The sequence below is a fragment of the Silene latifolia genome, chromosome X (assembly GCF_048544455.1).
Source record: "Silene latifolia isolate original U9 population chromosome X, ASM4854445v1, whole genome shotgun sequence".
In the NCBI taxonomy this organism is placed as follows: domain Eukaryota; kingdom Viridiplantae; phylum Streptophyta; class Magnoliopsida; order Caryophyllales; family Caryophyllaceae; genus Silene; species Silene latifolia.
The window spans coordinates 4,639,623-4,663,150 of NC_133537.1; the positions used below are offsets into that span (position 1 = coordinate 4,639,623).

The 23,528-nt window shown below is 35.9% G+C and overlaps 1 protein-coding gene across 1 annotated transcript; it reads right to left on the reverse strand.

Moving 5' to 3' along the window:
• Window positions 1–715: 715 nt before the first annotated feature.
• On the reverse strand, window positions 716–3,189 carry LOC141622369 (thaumatin-like protein 1). The gene is made up of 3 exons (XM_074438409.1): window positions 2,927–3,189; window positions 2,111–2,789; window positions 716–1,455 (listed from the first exon to the last, which is right to left on the reverse strand). The coding sequence occupies exons 1-3, from the start codon at window positions 2,991–2,993 to the stop codon at window positions 1,230–1,232; spliced, it is 972 nt and encodes a 323-aa protein (XP_074294510.1). The 5' UTR covers window positions 2,994–3,189; the 3' UTR covers window positions 716–1,229.
• Window positions 3,190–23,528: the final 20,339 nt, after the last annotated feature.

A 23,528-nucleotide genomic window follows, 5' to 3' on the forward strand; every position in this document is an offset into this window, starting at 1 on the left:
TGTACAGGTTTGAACCTCGTCCGGTGTACTTGAAGCCTTCCATGCTCGCATTCTTGTCTTCATTCAAAAATAAAAGCACGGTCGTGTTGTGACTTGTAAGTAAACGATTTGATCTCCGCTCGTGCTCAGATAGGCTAGATCTTAATCTCAACTTAGACTTTTTTTTTTCCTCTAACCTTCTCTCACAAATTAATAAATTAATGGAACTAATTCAATTTTTGTCTACTTTTTTTTTTTTTTTTTTTTTTTTTTTTTTTTTTTTATCAATTAAAGGTGGCAAAAAAAATAAAATCCATTTTAATATGGTGTTAAAGAAATAGGTTGGAGAGAAGTTGGAAAAGAAAGGTCAGAAGGTAGAAAAGAAAAGGTCTATAACACAGGCACACAGGTCATTAAAAAAATTAGATGAGTGTAAAATAAACTATCCGATTCAAGATTTTGAGCGTTGTTGAGTTTGCCTTCTATCGTAATTTGGTCAAGAACGGGTAGGGTGCGCGAAATCATATCCCTAAGATTGAACCTAATTTTACCAATACCTATTTCAGCCTTCGATCGTAGTTGGGTCAAGAATGGGTATGTAGGCTAAGATTGAGCCGAGCTCATTTTACCAAACCAATTTCGAGACTTGGTTGAACAAACTCCGGCTCCTTACGCCTCAAATTGAGATCTAAACTACATGATCCATTCCATACGCACAATTAAAGTCACCAAAATCTGAATCTTGAGAAGAATACTGCCATTAATTCATTCATAGCTCACATCAATAATATACATTTTGAGCAATAGTAGTACATGTGAAAAAATGGACCTATCTTCCTAATACATTCTAACTTTCCTTCTTCCTCAAGGATCCAAACTTTGGACAAAACGAAATGCATGAAATCGGATCTAATCTAATCTAATAAATCTTAAAAAACCAACAAAAGAAAACACCTTTTTTTACATCACAACCTTAATCTTTTTTACATCAAAATCTAAAAAAAAAATAAAGTTTGAATCTTGAGTCTTCTTCAATAATGTCAATCAATCACTTGTCTAAAGTGATGTATGTCCTAACTTCGACATTTCAGCTCAGCTCGGCTCTACCATATTATGTTTGTTCCGAGATTGCCCGCCTATATTTCCCGTGACACTTACATTTGACGTCAACAATGAATTTTTGAACAATTTCTAATGATCTCGAGCTTGTGTAATCAACAATTGAATTGGTTGATCGAGGAGGTGAAGTACTAGTTCAAAAGCGCGATGAAAAAGAATAGTAACGCGAAATGTAAGGCAATTGTAGGATGTCTTAAATTTGAGGAGCTTCCTGAGGCCAAATTGGCTAGCCATGACCCATCAGCCATCAAAGATGCTGATCCCGAACCAGAATTTGACCCGGTTACTGCTCCATGAACAGGATTTGACCCGGGATTTGCTCCAACGCCTACTGAAGGATCCATGGATGCTTTCTGGCTGCAATATTTACACAAAATGTAATTACTATGAGACGGTTTCATAATAATGTTAGTTGTACCACCACAATGTCTTGAAAGACGATGTTATATACAATTTCTCAATATATTAATGGCACAACTTTTTATCGTCCATAATTATTTCAATTATCGTCTTTTTTTTTCGTCCATTATCATTTCAATTACCGTCTTTTTTCATTGTTAACGACTATTTACTAAAGTATTATACTCCGTAAATTCGAAACCTGTCCATCTTATAATTTTTTTTTTTTCGACAAAAGTAAACCATTATATTAAAGGAAAGAAAACAGAAGTGTCCTGAACAAATACAAGTACAACAGTAAACTAACCAGTAGCTAAACTAACCGACCAGTTACGTCGGGAACGAAGGAAAGAAAACAGAAGTGTCCATCTTATAATGGTATCATAAAAATATTTCTTTCTAATTTCAATTGAGAAACATCCTTTAATCAATAAGGCTCGCTAAGTTAGTATACGTAGACTACAGACTATCCATACAGACCCAATAATGAAATAAAACAAAATCGCTATCAGGAACAGTAAATAAGCCAACTGTAAACGAAATTCCGGACCCAAAATACAAAAAACCCATAATTATAGAGTAATAATGAAAGGAACTGAAAATGAGGCAGTACCTTGGTGTAGAGGGACAGAAAGTGATGGTATAATCAGCTCCGGAACATGTGAACGTGCTACTCGCATCATCATACGCATAACTATACGCTCTCGGACACGCATTTTTAAACAACTGTGAGTACGCGCTCGGCTTACAAGTCGCGGGTGAGCTATATTCTCCACTACAACAATACTCTGGGCTTCCAAACGCTTCACACGCGCTCCTGCACGCGCCTCCACCTTCGGATTGGAGTTCGGTGGGACACCGTCTGTTTAGGTCTACTAAACAGCCGGTGGTTTGACACCCGCCTGACCCCCCGCTCGACTCGACTATCATTGGAAGATTGTATCCATCGACTAGGCTTACGTCGTAAAAGTCCTGCCCGCCGCTCCCGTTTAGGGTGAACTCGGCGAGCGTTGCTGGAGGTGCGGCCCCAGCACCGTTGCATTCGACTTGTCCGGAGCCGCAGTCTCCTGTTGAACAGGAGCCGGCTCCGGAACTGTCGAAAGTGCAGCCAGTCCGGCCCCAGAAGCGGCCGGACCAGCCTGTTGGCGCTGGGAATGTTCGAGTTCCACCTTGTGGGAGCTCGAATCCTGTGCTATCCAGCTTGGGACTACTAGCTCCTGCTAGTAGTCCTGGCCATACTGGGTGGTCACATTTGTTAACGAATGTGAATGTAGTCCCCATCACGTACAAACCTGTAACATAACACAAACCACTACGTTAGTTATTAATTCGAACTTGTGACATACTCCTGTTAATAGTTATCTATTTCATCCATTTATACACGTCTGTATCAACCAAAATTGAAAAATAGATAACTATCACAAATTACCTCTAAGCAAGAATTGAGCAACTATAAATAATAAGAATGTTGTTGTAGAGAAATTAGATGAATTCATTTTGATAGACAATTGCAAGAATCAAGATTATTGAATGAATCCTTGAGATATTATAAATGAATCAAAATGTTGGAAATTGATTGAAGGTGTTTTAGAATAAAGATAAGATAAAAATGGAATTTGAATGTGAATTTGGAGGTATAAAGTTTATAAGAAATGTGAAAAAAATGGAAGAATAAGTAGGAGAAATGGTGGGAGTAGGAATCTTAAGGGAAAGGAATGGAGGAGTATTTATAAAGGAGGTGGAGGTGGAGTTTGGTGAGTGCAAAATGTGCAATAGTGATTATTAACCGCCTCATGTGGGATGTCACCGCCCATTTTGAGTATGCTATTTGTTTAATTGTTGTTGATTAATTATGAGTAAAGGGATTATAAGAATATTAATTTGGTGTTATTTAATTTAGTGATCAAATAAAGTTATGTCAAAGGTAAAGGTCAAAGGGTGTTAGGGTGGAGTGTATGTCATTAGGATGGACATTGTTTATTTGTATATGAAAAAAAAAGTGAAATGAAATACTCGGTTTTGTGGGTATTCATCTAGCCCATCTTGGTACTAATTGCTCCATATTGGTTATTTATGTTTTTGTATAATACTCCATATATGTAAGACGGTGGTAATTTACGTGGATTACAAAAATTAATAATGTGTGTGCTATTGGGTGACACCTAATTTCAATAACACCATATAAGTCTTTATGTAGAATTGTATGTAGGTTCAGTAGTTTCAGTGGCCAGTTCTCTACATATTGCATCATTTGCATGTGAAAGGGTGGTACTGGGATTAGATATCTCCAAATAACGTCATCTCATTTTTCTTAAATAATATAGTCCATAGAACATTATTTAATATATCCATGCAATAATCGTCCTGTCTAAAAATGAAAATTTGAGGTTTATATTTTATATTTTATATTTTCGGTTCTTTCTTTCAGATTCCCTTATATAGTTGTATCATTACTCTTTTACCATGTTGAATTTTTTTACCCCGCCAAATCCAATTATCCAAATCCAGACAAATGCATACTCTCATTGATTTTTAGTCCAAAAGAACATGGTCTAAATCAGGTTGCTTCCTGGATCGAGACATCTGGCTTGTATGCAGTTAACGAACGCATACATCTCATGGATTTTGTTGGTCACTCTCATCAACGCATTAGTCATCATCCCACCAATACATCTCATGAAGAATTTAAGATCTTTTGTTTTTGGTCTTCAGTTCTTCAATTCTAATTGTGTTGCCGTAGCGGAGCTAGGATTTTAAGTTAATAGGGTGTGAAAGAATAATATTATAAAGAAACTTTGAAAAAATTCGAAAATTTTAACTAAAAATTTCGAACGCCCGCGAAGCGACCGCCCCTGCTAACTCCCGCTCCACCGAAGGAAAAAAAAAAATATTCTACGTCACAAATATCTATTGAAGTGTATCGCCCATCAATCGTATTTAATTATTTCTTTTATTTAAAGTACCATTTTTACGAAATACAATAATATTATTCATTATCGTGTTGCTTCTCCGTTCCTGACATTTGGCTTCCATGCAATTCACGAACGCAACTCATTCATTTCCGTTCGTCACTGCCTTCGACACATTTTTCCTCCTATTTGCCATTCTTGGTTATCTTTACCATGGAGATCCCTAGTTTGGCCCCTCGCTTTTTTTTTCTTTTTTTTTTTTTTTTTTTTGGTAACGAGGGAACCCGCAGCCGCTACCTTTCTGCAAGACTGGTAAACTCATGCGGGTGTACGTGATAGCCTGCAAACCACGCATACCAGGTAAACCACCCGAGAGTGACATGCTCGAAGTCTATTAGGTATGGACCCAGGCCAAGAATGCTCCACAAGATTTTGCTCTTGGGGAGGCTTGAACCCGAGTCTCCTGGGAATTTCATCCAAGTTTTAACCACTAGACTCCACCCTTGCGGGCGGCCCCTCGCTTTTTACTTGAGTGGCATCCATCTTTGAACCGAATCGAGAATATAATATTATAAGTTAAGGGGTTACTCCATCTATTGCCAATTGATTTTGGGATGGAACCTCCTTGAACTTGTAAAGTGGACACTCTCTTCCTTAACGGACGCAGTCCAGACCCATGTGCGATTTAACACAACACAAATCTGACACAAATTTGAACAAACCTAATACAAAGTTAGCGGGTTAATTAGAAATTACACGACTTATTTCATTTAAGTAATTAGGCATTTAGGCTAGTGAGGAAGTCCTAGAATAAGACTAGAAGTTGATTCGATCGGGTTAGGGCTACTAAAGTCCCAACACATATCTAATACGAATAACCTTATCACAATTTGGTATTGAGTCGATAACCTACTTATTTTGTTTAAAAATAAAGCATTTATTATATTCGTCATTTTGGATTAATGGGTAATGCATGTTACTTAGGTTAATGAATTTTAATGAGTTAATATATAAATTGGATTATTTTCAATCTTAGGATATTATTTATCAATACAATTTTAAATTTCTTTCAACAGAGTTTCTAACTTTCTAAGTTGCTGTATGTCTCCTTCTGGTCGAGTCCCTCGCTATTTTATAATACCGTAACCTTGCATAACTTGCATGTTCAATTACTGATTATCTCCTTAATTATTTCATGTGATTTCCATTATTTGGCTGCATGCATGTCTCCCTATTAAACACTGAATTATGGCCAGCATGAGATTTAAATTTAGATTTTCAATCACTTAATCACTGACTCAAAAACATTTAATGATTATAATGTTTTTCTAATTGAAATTTAACGTTTTTTACACTTATTTGTTGGCTTTGTTGTTGGTGTCTCGCTTTGTAGTTTGTATCTTACAATTTCATCAAATTGAATTGAATTGAATTACAATTACTCGCAGGGGCGGTTCTTGAGGGGGTGCAGGGGGCGCAGCCGCACCCCCTCAAAGTCAGAAATAAATAAATTATTGTTCAATATATTTTAATGTTATTTGTTTGGTTCAGTGGTAAAAAATATTTATTCTAACCTAGAGGTCATGGGTTCGATTACTACAACCAACTATTTTTTGTGTTTCTTTCTTTTAATTATTTTTCACCTATCATTGTACAAAATAGGCCTAATAAATAATTAAATACTCTCTCCCTAATATAACAAGTAGTTTTAGTATTGTAATTATAAAATTCTTGATAAATATGTCCATCATTATTAAAAAAATTACCAAAAAGAATAATTTGTTTGGTATATAATCAATGTTTTTTGCGTATTCTAATTTTGCGTCAGTTTGATAGCCTCGTATTCAAAAAATCCTTTAAAAAAAGACATCCTTTAAGAAAGACGTATGTGAAATGTATAAAATTTTATTATATTAATATTGATTTCGCCGCCACGTACTAAAAGTCTTTTAATTTTGTAAAATTTTCGCACCCCCTCCGTTCAATCCCTAGAGCCGCCACTAATTACTCGGGTATGTCTAGGAATGGATAAGACTGTCTACATTCGACCTTTTGTCTCGTCATGTGCAAAGGCTTCTTACGAAAATAATTTAGAGCTATTCATGGGTCGTCCCGTCCATTGAACCCGGCCCATCCCGCCTGCTAAAGAAGCGGGTACGAACAAGGCATTTTAAGAAAATTACTAAGGCCCAACCCATTAACCCGTCCCAAATCCGCTAACCCATTTGTCCGTTAGCCAAAAAATTAACATGAGCCCGGCCCATGCCAAGCCCAAACCCGCATTTGATCACCTCTAGAAAATATATAATTTTGTTGTTGCATGGTGATTAGGAAAACTTAAGGGTTATTGCGGTTACACTAACTTGAACAAGATTACAATAAGAAGTTGCCAAGAAAATACTTTTATTATTATTATTATTATTATTATTATTATTAAGTACATGTTGACTGCTAAAATATGCTTACAAGGCAGGCGTCTACGTGTCACCAAAATTCCAAATGTCCATAACCTTATAAAGTAGGAGGCTAAGTTCGACCCCTCCAACCTCCATGACCAAAAGAGATATATATTTGATCTTCCAAGAATTGAAGATCTTGAAAATAAAGGGTTATGATACGCTATCCAACTAAAGTCATATTGTAAAATCATTCCCAAAGGTGTTTCTTTTACATATGATTGTGGTCGTTCCACGAAAATGATGGGACTATGCTATACAATGTCAATAATATTTTTTGTGTTCCGATATTTTGTTTACTTTTTCTCATTCTTTGTAACAGATATTTTATTCAAAAGGAAAATAAATGAGTCAAACAAATGCAGTGGTATAGTGTGAGGTTCGCAAATCGCAATCAATTATATAGAGATGCCTGTTTTTAGATGATTTAACATGATTCACAAAAATAATAATAAAAATAAATTTAGTTTATAGTGAGCGATTTTTCTTCGAGCAAGAGTACTAATAAAAAAATTTAACTAATAAAACATTGTAAAACCATGTACTAAAGAAAACAATGTACTTATCAAGGGAACATGATGGTAGATTGATGAAAGTTATTTTTTGCAAAATTATTCAGTTAAATTATCACTTCGTATTTTGTTTTACAATAATAGTTGTATAAAATTACACAATTTTTACATTTATGTAAAGCTGTTTTAAACTTCGTATAAATTTGTGCTTTTCTTTGTTCATAAAAACTAAATTTTTACACATGATTGAAATTCTTGCATGTTAAACATAAAACCACTAAAATAGTCGAGTTTAGGATAATAGAATATGTAAACCAATATACTATAACCCTATAAATAATTTTGTGATCAATATAATGAAATGATTCAATAATCATACAAATTGTTTATATTCATATAAAATAGTAGCATAGCAAGAGGTGGTTCAATGTTTTCTCAGTCACCAACAAACATCCGAATTTATCTTATTATTATGTCGGTTTAACGAACCTCTAGGCTCTTGCAACTCTCAACCAAGAGTCAAAGAAGCATGTATCGGTCCAATAAGGGTTATGCAACTTACGTATTACGTATAACTAGTAACCGGGAATAAGAGTTATCTTAAATGATAAAAACTTTCGTATTCGAACCATAAGGCTAAGGGTTCAGTTCTCATCCGTGATAAGAGTGCACTAAAAAAACGTATAACTAATAACTTGACGATAAAATATCACCGCTAAAATGCTTGGAAGTTTAGTTAGTTAAGCAAAGGCCGAGGGAGGCCAAAACATACCTTCCGACGTCGTTTTTGTCCCTTATAGCAATAACGGTTTGCCTGCCCTGCCAACCAAACATATCACGTGGTGCCACCCTCCATACCACGTGATTTTGGTTTGGCTCCCACGTTCCTATTTTTCTATTGTACAAATTATCGTTTAAGACATACATACCCGTCTCAACTTTAAGGCGGGCATGATCTATAGTTCTATACTAAGTTTGTACAACCACGTTAATATCCTATAATACATGCATAAATTTTTCATCAATAGGATGACCTAATTATGAATTAGATCGTCTATTAAGAGTTAGCACAATTAAAATGTAAATAAATATATATACATAATATTTCTATCACCTTCCTCCACTCGACTATTTCATGTCCACAACCCAAAATACTAACCGACGTTAATCTCGTTCGAGGCTGCCCCATATATCCGCTTATTCTTTTCTTTTTTGTTCATTGTAAAGAGAGTAATGAAAAGTGCGTGTTTCGATATTGCAAAAGTTTATATGCAAATTAGCAACACCTTAAATAACTTTATCAATTGAGTTAATTGACATTTGTTTACTATAGTCGACGTTGAATTGAAGAAAAGAATGAAATAGTTTGATCATAATTTTAAAATCAAGCTAATTTTATTTCGTTATATATTGAAATAAAAAAATCGCTATTAAATTATAAAGAATAGAAAAGGGAAGGACATCAATGGCCAATGGGCACGCCTGTAGAGGGCCATCAAATCTAACTATGATCCCTAAGGTTAATTGATATGCGCAATTAGAAATTTGTAGGGTCACTAATTAATTAGCTCCATAAACAAACCATGTGATAAATAGTTGGTATATTAACTTTAGGTCATGGACGTATCAAACTATTAATGTTGTATTCTTGCATGTAGATCCCCTAATTATGTAATCTTGGTCTCTTGATCGCAAATTTTAGAGCATAAAATTAAATAGTATATGGCTACAACCGTAGGAAAATCGTTTAGACCGTTGGCTAGTTGTTTGGTTGATTAATTGACGATCATTTCTAAAAAATTAATTGAAATTTAAAAAACGTAAAATTAATAATTGTTTCGTCGATTATACTTCTCAGACGTAAATTGATAGGCTGATAGTAAAGAAAACAATACTTCTATAAGTATTTTATTTATAAAATGTTGGGTGTTAGAAATCTGGTCACAACTTCCACATTTTCAAATACTCGTATTAAATAATTATTTAAAATATATACTAATAGTAGATGGGTCAAGTAACAAAAAGCTAACGGGGTAATGAAGTAATACGAAAATTCATATTCTATATTTTTGTTGACTCAACAGAATTATTACATTTAGTTAAAATACTTCTTATAAATGAATGAAAATGTAAATAATTAATAGGGTAACAGCGGTTATTGATTAAAATTATGTATACATGTGTGTCACACAACAATGTAGGATTGAGCACATGTAATATAAGTGACAATACATAGAAGCTGCTTAGCTATATAAAGCCTTTCAAACTTTAGCATTTTTGTGGTGAATTCTTGTGACAAGTCTTTGTTTAATGAAAATACATTTATCTAACAATGCATAATTTTTAAACCAGATAAACGTCGACATTATTGTAATGATCAATCATTTCGACACGATATGCCATCAAACATTCATATTATCATCGTCTCAATTATTTGTTTACCTTTTATGAATATCCCTGATAAAGTAAAAATATAATTAGAACGAAAGGATCATACTCTGTATTAAATAATGAACGATTTTCCACCTTTTGTGTTAAGCTTTTCGCTATGACACTAATCTTTACATGGTTTCAACTTAAGTGAATTTAAACTGATTGATAACTCACAATATCACCATTAAACCATTTTTTAGAGCACGTTTAAACTTTCATTGATCTCCTTAATTAGCTTAGATAGTTGGGTTTTTTTAGCTATTTTTTTGTGTGTAAAGAGAGCCACTAGTTTTAATACGGGTGAGATTTAAACCCAGATCATAAATTCATAAAAGTATCATCTCTTATAAATTTATCAACTAAATAAATTAACATCTGTTTTAGCAATTTATTATTAATTAAATTGGCAAACTCTTTTCGGCGGACATAGTAAGTTGATGCTTTAGCATGCACTTGCTAATAGATTACGATATCGCAACTCTTTTAATCCAAAAGCAAATTTCAGCCTATGACGTTCATGTGGTATGTCTCTTGACACTTAATCAATAAATTAGGCTATGTTTAAGTGTGTAACCTGAATTATAATAAATTATACGAGTCCGTTAGTACGTACGAAATGTGTATATATATATAGTCATCACTCGTATGGATTACTTGGCCATAATATAAGATATGGCGTGAACATATAAATAATTAAGCTAGCACGGCTAGACGACGAAATTACCATGCTTAAAAGCGAAAGCACTTACTAAGCTAATTACGAATTAAAAGTCGGATTATGTAGTTAATGTTAATTATCCTCGGTAATCATTATGATCTATATCGCGACATCTTCAAATTTGCAAATCTATATATTCTAATATAGTTCACAAATTCTTATTTGTGACGGAGGGTATCCGTCACAAACAAGAGACGGGTACCATATTGTCTCATAAAAAAACCCATAGGGGTGAGAGAAGGAGCACATGGAGTGGGTGCCCACCTTGTCCCCTCTACCCATTTTCACTCACAAAATACCCGTCGCAAGATCCGACCCGTCACAAGCAAGACTTATTGAATATAGTTTGGGCCAACAATACAATTTGTCGTACATTTCACCAAGGATACATTCTAATATAGACATACATATAGTTATATAGAATTTTCTACGACGATCTTTTATTAGTTATCGTTTTACAGACTATATTTTTAAATCATCTGAAAAATCCCCACTAAACTAAAAGAATAAGAAAACTCTAATATTTTCTCGTCTAAATGAATATTCTATATTTGGGCTTCATTATATCTTATCTACAATTGGGCCAAACTGCTTAATTTCATATAATTCTATCCATTTACTCATTTATATGTCTACAACTGGGCCAATACTGATTAATTACATACAATAACTAACCTACTACAAGATAAGAGCATTCATATATTGTTTTTACTTTTAAAATGAAAAAAATGCGAATAATTTTTTTTTACACTTTAATTTAATACTATCTATTTCTACTGTATACAATAACGTGAACATTTAAATTTTGGTTATTTTTTAAATTTTTTTGATTTAATATATACATAAGTATATTTATTATAACACAGATACACACAAAATAATTTCAGCAATTGTTTTTTTGGCATCAATTGTATACATGGTAACAGTGTTGAACCTTCTTTTTTTCTATCTCTTAGTGATGGGGCATATTCTGCACCGCTGACCAAGTCAACATATTGAGCAAGGTCAAAGATATCCACAGCAAGTCAACGACTTAGATAGCCTAGCCGATCTGACCCATCGGTCGGTCACTGGTCTCGGCATGACAACCCGCCAAATGGGACACATACCCGCGTACTCACATCCAAGACCCCTCGGCGGTGGGTCAACAAGGCCCGCCGGCCTGCCATAGGCCCCTCGGCCGAGAGGTAGATCAGTCTTTCCACCTGCTAGCCACTTGGCCACTTGGCCACTACGTGACAAAAGGTGAAAGCCTATAAATACTCCTCAACCTTCATTGAGGAAAGGATCCCAACATATACACAACTAAACCTAAATACACTATTCATCTGGTAATATCTTCCTTATCTCTCTACAATATACATTCAGCCAAGTAACGACTTATCCTTTAAGTTTACGGACTTGAGCGTCGGAGTGAGTACGCTTGGCACAAAGCCAAGCCCTCGCCTTCGTTCATTGTTGCAGGAGAGGCCGTGAGGAACGATTGAGACCAAAGGAGAATCCAACTCAAGACATCATTCAACAAGCCACGGGTGGTAACTATACTTGCTCTGGAATTACACCCGGAACAATTGGCGCCGTCTGTGGGGAAAGACACTAGAAGCTAGTCACATTCATTCCCAAAACAAAAAAAAAAACAACAAAAACCCACCCAAAAAGCTAAGATGTCAAAACAACAAGACGCATCGTGTGACCGACGAAACCGCATTCTACCACGATGATACTTTCAACAGTGCGAGTCGTGCGGCCCTCCACCGGCGGAGTAATCCAACCGGAGTTCGGGATGCCGATAATGCCGACACGTCGCCGCTATCCAACCAGTCACCATCATGGGACACGTGGTTGACATAGCAAAATCGAAAATGGTCCTGGACCTAATTAGTAATACGCCCGCTCACACTGTCACGCCGACAAGAGCGGCGGAAAACGCCCAGGAGACCAGGGCCCAAAACGTAACTCCGAGAAATTTGAACGGAGCACCGGGAGAAGCCGACCCACCAAGTCGCCGGGGAGCCCAAAGTGGGCGTGGTAGACCTAAGTCCTTCCCGCACTCATGGGAGGACAAATGGTCCCCGCAACACGAACGAGGCTTACCCCGAGGAACCAGAGAGGAGTCCGACTCGGCGAGTTGGAGAAGAAGTCCGAGGCAAAAGAAGCCGCCGCAGAAGAAGCCGATCAGAAATTTTTGCATTACTTTACGCAGAATATACGCTCAGACGTACACTGAGCCCATACCACGGCATAGACTACGCTGGGGCAAATTGATGGGGCATATTCTGCACCGCCGACCAAGTCAACATATTGAGCAAGGTCAAAGATATCCACAAAGAAGTCAACGACTTAGATAGCCTAGCCGATGCAGACCCATCGGCGGTCACTGGTCTCGGCATGACAACCTCGCCAAATGGACACATACCCGCGTACTCACATCCAAGACCCCTCGGCGGTGGGTCAACAAGGCCCGCCGGCCTACCATAGGCCCCTCGGCCGAGGGGTAGATCAGTCTTTCCACCTGCTAGCCACTTGGCCACTTGGCCACTACGTGACAAAAGGTGAAAGCCTATAAATACTCCTCAACCTTCATTGAGGAAAGGATCCCAACATATACACAACTAAACCTAAATACACTATTCATCTGGTAATATCTTCCTTATCTCTCTACAATATACATTCAGCCAAGTAACGACTTATCCTTTAAGTTTACTGACTTGAGCGTCGGAGTGAGTACGCTTGGCACAAAGCCAAGCCCTCAGTTCGTTCATTGTTGCAGGAGAGGCCGTGAGGAACGATTGAGACCAAAGGAGAATCCAACTCAAGACATCATTCAACAAGCCACGGGTGGTAACTATACTTGCTCTGGAATTACACCCGGAACACTTAGTATAAAACATTACTAATATTAAGTTTTATTCTATACTAAAATTTCAAATGGAGTTAAAATAAGTTAAATATAATTAGATAATTGTTAAATTCTCTAATGTCCTTAGCTAAAAAACCGCGTGTGCGCGGGATTTATACTAGTACTTGATTAATTATATACCTTTTCACTTTTTTTTTTTCATCTTGGTCATTTATTTACCTATTTTAATTTCGGTATCTCATTCATTTCTTTACATTTTTATATTGGAAAAACCACTGACTGTCAAATATTTTGATCACCTAATTGTATTATGATCTACTTGTCGTCCAATAATAACAACTATAAACGTATTAGTAAATATTCTATATATATTTAGTTTATTATATTCCTTGTATATCTCGTAATTAGTTTATTTTGTGATATCGTTTCCTTGTATTCAGGATACTGTAACTATATAATTGAGATCAATACAATACCCTAATTAGGGATTGCATTACCTTTAAAACGATCTGTTCCCCTGTTTTTGTTAATTGTGTTAAAAATAAGTAAACAAATAACCGAGAAGATTAAAATCAAATTTCTTCAAACCATTGAGACTACCCTACTTATCAAATTTCTTGTTCTACCTATCAATAAGGACATGAGATATGCCCTATTGTCCCAAAAGAAATGGTAATACCCCAATTAAAATAAAATGTTGGTCGTAGAGGGTGCTAGGCTGATGTGTTATATGATGTGTAAAGTTAGAATAGATAAGATCTTTGTGTTCAATATACTCCCTCCATTCAACTCCACATGGCTCTTTTCTTTTATCACGTTTGCCAACGCGTGTTTTACGCGGTAAATATCGTTAGCTACGTATTTGCAAAAATTATAAAAGTTAGATATTTTTAATGTACTCGTAAAGATGAATCAAACAAGATCTCACACGAATATATGTTCACTTACGTATTGAGAGAAAATTGATAGTGAACGCTCACTTGTGAATAGTGCGTAAAATAGAAAAGGGGAGTTGAATGGAGGGAGTACTTGCTTTTTACTTTTCTAGTACTAACCACATTCTCTTGTTTTGACATTTTTATGTATTTCTTCATTACCTATATGTTCATTCTTGTCCCCTTTATTAAAGATATGCGTCATTCCCACATATTACACTAAAGTTGAAAAAGTTTGGTAGGGGAATGCAAGGTAAGAAATAAATATACTGTATATATATAATGATATTTGTTCGATTTTTACAAATTTGTATTTGATCAGTTCAGTTGATTTTAATGTCTTAATGTAGACGTTATTATATTATTTATAATAACATGAAACAACTAATTAATTAAGAAATGTACTCCCTTTGTATGTCCATTGTCCAATCATCTGTGGAAATCTGATTAAAATATCCTTAATAAATAAAATGTAAACAAATAATTGAGGTGAAAAAGTATCATTTAAATATATACCACATAGCAATGATGGATTATGAGAGTATATGAAGCAGTAACGGAGTCAAGAATTTAACTAAACTGGAGTACGTAAATAATTAAACCGTAAAGTACACTTGTAAAAATTTCAAAAATTTTAACTAAAAATATGAAGATTATTTCTATTATGCAGTCAGGGTGGACGTCCTTACCCTCTCCTAACTCCGTCGCTGATATAAACAGTAGTTTGTTTCTTAATCATCTTGATTTCGAATGCACAAAGATGATTGAATTGAATTGAATTGTTGATCAAAGTGAGGAAGAGAAAGGGAGACAAGAGAAAAACACAAGGAAAAGTAGAGGTCAAAATGACAACGAATGACATGGATGAAGTAGCTAGTGATGAGGTCAATGGCTTTAATTTGTACTCTATTTGTATGTACCTTATCAAGATTATGTATGCTATCTATTAGAGATATTATTATTAGGAAAATATATTATTAAGTATTAGAGAATATTATATTATAGGTAGAATATTATTATGTAAGACGGTATAATAAACTGAATGAGGTGATTATTATTGATAAACCGATTACATTATATAGTAGAGTAACTTAAGGAATAATCCAAGAATATTCCTAATAATATTCTACCTATAATATAATATTCTCTAATACTTAATAATATATTTTCCTAATAATAATATCTCTAATACTATCCATGTGCGTTTTGCATTTTCAATCGCTTTTTATACGACTACGTATTTTCTATGTAGGTTTAGCCAGAATATGCAATTGGTCTAAGCATGCATGCATGTGCATGGATTTTCGCATTGTGTATGTTCTACCTCTACATTTATTTAACGTCGCATTGTGAAAAATGACCGGAATATAATAAAAACATTCTAGTAAGACTATTTTGACTCGAGTTTGTATAAATATGTAACGAAAGTATTTCTTATACTATCGGATGAGGACATATATACTCCTTCCTAATCGGTAATTATTGCGTGACGTGATGTCACACTATGAAATAGTTTTATTGTATAAAAAGATAATTTATTTACTAACAATAAATGAATTTTTTTTAACAAAAATGGACCGACTTATTCTATAATTCGTGATACATTATGATCATTTTCTAATTTATCAAAAAAGCTGCCGATGTCTACATAATAGAGTAAATTAGAAGCTAATAAGATAAGATGAGACCGAAACATGATGCATAAATAAATTCTCTTTTATTACTAATAAGATAATAAAACTTCTCAATAGTTTTCCTTTAAAAAAAATCTGGCTAAATAAAGAAACAAGACTCTATTTTTATTAAATTATTATCTTTCAATTAAGATAACCTTTAAATATTATAATTTTTTTTAATTAAATTATAATCTTTTAATTAAAATAAAATAAAACTGGTATAAATCTAAAAATTCGTATATGAAAAACCGATAAATTGATATATTAGTTTCGTATAAAAAACTTACCACGTATATAATTCGTATAAAAAAATTATGAACGGATATTATTAATTTCGTGACAAAAAAAATCTTTAAAATTAATTGAGAAAATTTATAAACTGAAATCATTAATTTTGTGGTAAAAAATTTCATTAATATATATATTTCATTACTTTACTCGATTCCTTTTGATTAGTATTCCATTTCGACTTTTTATCTTCACATTAAAATATAAAAAATTAATAATATATCAATTATAAATCTATAAATAATACACCCCCCACTTCAAGCGCACCTCTGTATCGACTGAATCACTCTAAGGGTCTAGTCGTCTTTAATGTCTGCTTCTTTCTTTTATTGTTATTATTCACCATCCACAGCGAGAATCCCTGAATCTATATTCTATATGATGAAAGATGGCTTATTTCGATGAATTATGGCCAAGGAAGTACGCTTCAACAGAGCACTTACGGAATCTGTGATTCCTAAATCTCACCTCACTGGGTTGCTAGGCTAATTGCCACTATCTGCTCAGAATAATCTGAGGCTTGATCTGAGGTACTTCCTGCTTTAGCCTTTCTCGCTCGTTAGGGATAGGACGAAGAATAAGATTGACCCATGATTTATTCAATTAAATCTCATGATATTGGTCTCAATTTGACAACTTAAAAGAGGAGGGATGAAGAAAGTCCATGCTTAAGTTCACTCTGGTCAGACTAGACTCTCCACAACCTCCCATTTCTCAAGCATCAAAGAGCAACCTTAAGACCAATAGCCATAGCTTATTGATGAAATGCTCTTCCCTTAAGATCTGATTAAGGAGGTTCTTCGCTAGAGACTAAGTGGAACATTAACACTCGCAGTTGATGTTGCAGTTGAAATTGAAGCTGCCGGTGTTGATGGTGAGAAAACGGGTCCTCACAAAAGCAGTCAACCACGTAGAAGGAATTTTTCCTGGTTTGAAAAGGGAATCAGTGTTACCCCGGGAAAAGGGGAGTTTCTAAGTGAACCCAAAAAGAGTGAAACCACGTAAGGCAGAGTTTGGTTTTTTGGGGGTGATAGTGGAAAAGTTGACAGATAAGTCACCCTTACTGCCACTCTACAGAACCGTACATGAGATTTTCACCTCATACGGCTCCTCGCTCAATTCTTTCGAAGCAATTGGAGATTCCTTCCATAATTCTTTAAGTCCCATAGGTTTGATCCTGTAGAATATGACCCACTTTCTCATTGAGCGAAGGGTACGAAATAAATCTGATTTATTTTCGATCAAAAGTACTATGTAAAATCCTCGGTTTTCCTGTCAATCTCTGAGGTTTCAAGTAAATAGGAATAAGAGACTGGCATTTCAATTAATTCAATGCAGATAACCCAGACAGAAGAGATTCCTCATACATAAGAATGGGCGCGAGTGCAATGTCTTTCTTCTCTCTTATGTTTGGAACCAGGTAAACCTGTGGGACCGAAGCCCGCTCCTTAGATCTGCATCTGCTAGGGCTGTTGGCGAATAAACTTAACCTGCTTTTTTATTAGAGGACGACTTGTTGGCAAAGCGGGATCGTTAGAAGCGTCAATTGCTATGCCCCTTCTAAATAAGAAATATCTTAAGCTTATTAAATTTAAAAGCTCGTACTAACCGATCGAAACTTTAATACAACCTTTTTTGATCCGGCTGGGGGAGGAGACCCCATATTATATCAGCATCTTTTTTGGTTTTTCGGTCATCCAGAGGTCTATATTCTCATTCTGCCTGGATTCGGTATAGGACTCCTTCTTTCTTTTTAAACCCTTTTTACACCGAGAGGGTGGTAGGTGGCACGCAGGCGCATCGAGCATAGTCTTGTAAGGCGGACCTAAGAAAAATTCAAACTTACAAGACTATGTTTCCGAGTGCGCATCGGAATCATGTCGCCGGAAGACTTTGTCTTGCAAAAGCTGGAGCGAGTGGAGGAGCTTTTTGAAGCAGAAGTTGACGCATTTCCAGAGGAAGTTGAAGCTTTAGCATTAGCAAAAGAGAATAAAATTCCCGTGGGAAAGGATCTTCTTTATGGGAAAAAGGGCCAATCCCGGTACGGCTTGTCAACTGCTCCTATCGGAAATCGGATTGACAGCTCGTAACAACCTGCAGCCCTTGATCCTCTACATTATAAATTAAAAAATCTATAAATACTGCACATACATGCGCCGGATCCATACTCATAAGAGTAATAATAAAAGCATGGCCACCAGATGGTAAAAGTTTTTGACGTAGGTTGACATATATGTGGACGTAGAAATTCACTAATACTCGTAATAAAGACGTACTGCTAATCTGTCTGCTATATATCCAAAGCAACAGTTATCTGTTATTTGTTGAATAAAAAGTGATTAGTCCACTAACTAATGCAGGATAAGGTTAACATTTCCTCTTAAGGTCAATCTTACCTTTAGAAAATTACGCATTTGCATGTTCCTCCCTTCTTTATTACGTGTTGCTTTGTTGTAAAAGTGAACATTTTAATTTTAATAAAAGTATAGTTCATTTACCTTATAAATTAAAGTCACAAAATATTATTACGCATTTGCATGTTCCTCCCGATTTATAGAATACCAGCACCCTTAAATGTCCCGGTTAGTCCTTAAATTATGTGTAGCCGCTTTATCTGACCCGGGGGTCCCTCCGTGAGATTTCCGGTGAATTTGTTTCGGGACCCTAGAGTTACGAAAAGCGTGTATTCTACACTTCGATTTTCCCCATTTTTAGAGGTCGTACTGCACCATGTTTCTTTCTCTATCGCTTTTTCTACCACATATCTGAGGTCTCTTGAATAATTACCCTATTTGATTTTAACCACAAAAAAGAGGTATCAATTCATTTTTCACAATTATCCGAGTTTCGGCTAATGATGGTTTACAGAATACCAGCTGCCTCAAATGTCCCGGGTTGGTCCTCAAATTTTGTGTGTCCTCTTTATGTGACCCGAGTGACCTTCCATGAGCTTTCCGGTCAATTTTGTTCCGGAACCCTAGAATCACGAAAACCCGTGTATAGTACACTTCAATTTGAGCTATTCCAGAGGTCGTACCGGACCATGTTTTTTGTTCTCCCTACTTTTCTACCACGTATCCGAGGTCTCTTGAGAAGTTACCATATTCGATTTTAACCGCAAAAAACAAGTATCAATCCATTTTTCACAATTAACCGAGTTTCGGCTAATGCTGGTTTTTAGAATATCGGCTACTAGTAATGTCTCCGGTTGGTTCTCAAATTTTATATGTCCGCTTTATATGACCCGAGAACCTTCCATGAGATTTCCGGTGAATTTTTTTTCGGGATTCTAGAATCACGAAAACCATGTATTATACACTTCGATTTTACCCATTTTCCAATGGTCTATCGGACCATATTTGTTTATTTTCCGGTTTTTCTAACACATATACGAGATCGCTTGAGGAGTTACCCTATTTGATTTAACCCCAAAAAACAAATATCAATTCTTTTTTCACAATTATCCGAGTTTCGGGTAATGCTGGTTTATAAAATCCCAGCAGCCTCAAATGTCCCGGGTTGGTCCTCAAATTATGTGTGTCCGCTTTATCTGACCCGAGGGAACTTCCCTGTGATTTCCGGTCAATTTTGTTCCGGGACCCTGTAATCACGAAAACCCGTGTATAATACACTTCAATTTGAGCCGTTCCAGAGGTCGTACCGGACCACGTTTTTTTTTCTCCAGGCTTTTCTACCACGTATCCGAGGTCTCTTGAAGAGTTACCCTATTCGATTTTAACTCCAGAAAACAAGTATAAATCCATTTTTCACAATTATCCGAGTTTCGGCTAATGCTGGTTTATAGAATACGAGCTGCTAGAAATGTCCCAGTTGGTCCTCAAATTTTGTGTGGCCACTTTATCTGACCCGAGAACCTTCCGTGAGATTTTCGTTGAACTTTGTTCCGGGGCTCTCGAATCTCGAAAACCGTGTATTATACACTTCAATTTGAGCCGTTTAAGAGGTTGTACCAGACTATGTTTCTTTTTCTCCATGTTTTTCTACCACGAATCCAAGGTCTCTTAAGGAGTTACCCTATTCGATTTTAACCCTAAAAAACAAGCATCAATCCATTTTTCACAATTATTCGAGTTTGGGTTAATGCTGGTTTATAGAATACCAGCAGCCTCAAATGTCCTCGGTTGGTCCTCAAATTCTGTGTGGCCGCTTTATCTGACCCGAGAGTCCTTTCGTGAGATTTCCGGTGAATTTTGTTCCGGGACCCTAGAATCACGATAACCGTATATTATACACTTCGATTTTTGCCATTTTTAGAGGTCGTACCGGACCATGTTTCTTTCTCTCTCAGTTTTTCCACCACATATCCGAGGTCTCTTGAATAATTACCCTATTCGATTTTAACCCCAAAAAAGAGGTATCAATTCATTTTTCACAATTATTCGAGCTTGGGCTGATACTGGTTTATAGAATACCAGCAGGCTCAAATGTCCCCAGTTGGTTTTCAAATTTTGTGTGGCCCTTTTATCTGATCCGAGGGACCTTCAGTGAGATTTCCGGTAAATTTTGTACCGGGACCGTAGAATCCCAAAACCATGTATTACACACTTCGATTTTAGCCATTCCAGAGGTCGTATCTACCACGTATCCGAGTTCCCTTGACTAGTTATTCTATTCGATTTTAATCCCAAAAAAACAAGTATCAACCCCTTTTCACAATTATCCGAGTTTACTAGCAGCCTCAAATATCCCCGGTTCGTCCTCAAATTTTGTGTGGCCTCTTAATCTGACACGAGGGACCTTCCGTGAAATTTCCGGTGAATTTTGTTCTGGGATCCTAGTAACCCGAAAACTTTGTATTATACACTTCAATTTTAGGCATTTTAGAGGTCGTAACGGACTATGTTTCTTTGTCTCCTGGTTTTCAACCACGTATCCGAGGTCTCTTGAGTAGTTACCCTATTCGATTTTAACCCCAGAAAATAAGTATCAATCCCTTTTTTTTCATAATTATTCGAGTTTGGGCTGATGATGGTTTATAGAATATCAACATCCTCAAATGTCCCCGGTTGGTCCTCAACTTTGCGTGGCCGCTTTATCTTACCCGAGGTACTTTTCGTTAGATTTCAAGTGAATTTTGTTCCGGACCCTTCTGTCCCGAAAAAAGTGTAACTTCAATTAAAACCATTCCAGAGGTCGTACCGGATTATGTTTCTTTCTCTCCCGGTTTTTATACCACGTATCCGAGGTCTCTTGAGTAATTATCCTATTCGATTTTAACTCAAAAAATAAGTATCAAATGTTTTTCACAATTATCCGAGTTTACCAGCAGCCTCAAATGTCCCTGGTTGCTCCTCAAATTTTATGTAGCCGCTTTATCTGACCCGAGGGACCTTCCGTGAGATTTCCGGTGAATTTCGTTTCGGGACCATGGAATCTCCAAAACCGTGTATTATACACTTCAATTTTAGTCATTTCAGAGGTCGTACCGGATTATGTTTTTTTTTTCTCTCGGTTTTTATACCACGTATCCGAGGTCTCTTGTAACGCCCCGAAAAGCAAGCAGGCGTATCAAAATAACTCTTTTTATAAATAATAGACAGCAGCGGAATTACAAGGGAGTCACCGCCGTATTTTTCCCCCTTCGGAGAATACAAGGCTAACAATAATAATAAACTATTAAAGCTTAAAACTATTTACAACTTATACTTATTATCCTTTATAATGTCAAATCCTCACACTTGACCTTCCCTGATACCTGTACCTGAAAAAGAGTGAAAGTAACATAATCAGCCAACCACAGGCTGAGTATGACTCCAGTTCCCTCCACCGTCCTTATGTCATATTCTTTGTTCAAAGAATTATCTTTATTACCATATGACCCAATACAATAACTTACCAGAATACAGTATTCCCTGCCACTGACCAACACGGTATCCCACAAACATTTTATGACTACCATACCAACAGGATATATATATTCCTATCACATTAATGTCGGTCTACCATTACTGAATTTGAGAAACATTATGGAGATCCGCACTCACACCGGGTCTAAGACCCACCTCCATGTACACAGGAACAGAATAATTTCACTCGGGCCAACGCCCCCTTAGTTCTCATGGGACAATGCCCCTTTCTTTATATATATGGAGTACTCCCGGAGCCAACGCCCCCTTCTGTGTACACAGGTTACGACATAATACGACATAATGTCACCTCAAACCAATAATCGTATCTCGAATGCTACAATTGGCCAATGATGCATTATAACGACAGCAACCTTATCAGAGTCATATATTCATAAGACGGTAACTAATATAACATGTGAGCAGTATAACAATCATAAGATAAAATTAACAATAAAACTAATATAACCAATTATTTCTAATCTCTTATTTCAAGGTAAACAATTACTTATATCGACGAAGGGTTCCGAAATACCTTAATTCAGTACATGAGATCTTATTAGCTCACTAATACGTATTACCCAAATTTTTCAAGCTGAAATTTACCCTCCTATACAAGTCTTCTAAATAAAGTGCACAAATTCTCATTGAAGACATGATATATCCGTCACAAGTTGAAGACGGATACCATTTTACCTCACAAAGTACCCACTTTTTCTCTCTCTGCAACACTATTCATGTGGTCCCCTTTCTCCACTAACCCATTTTGTTACCATTTTATCTCACAAAATATCCGTCACAAATGGTAACCCGTCACAAGGGAGACCAATTGAATAAAGTGAATGAAACGTAGTATACTAGCCTTCATGAAAACATGAGTCACCACTAAGGCCTCGGTGGAGTTAGTGTAGATTTTTTTTTTTTTTTTTTATAATTATCTAATAGAGTAGTAAAAATCGTAACAAGTCCGACTCATATACTCTTAGACAAATTACTAAAATGGAGCCGTCTTCGTGTATACAGAAAAATATACTACATATCTTAAAATTAGTTTTATTCGGGGTATTACATCTCTTGACGATTTACCCTAATTGGTTTTAACTCAAAAAAAAAAATATCAATCCTTTTTTTCATAATTATTCGAGTTTGGGCCGATGCTGGTTTATAGAATACCAGCAGCCTCAAATGTCCCTATTTGGACCTCAAATTTGTGTGGCCGCTTTATCTTACCCGAGGTACTTTTCGTTAGATTTCAAGTAAATTTTGTTCCGGACCCTTTAGTCCAGAAAACCGTGTATTACACTTCAATTTGAGTCATTCCAGAGGTTGTACCGGATTATATTTCTTTCTCTCCCGGTTCTTATACCACGTATCCGA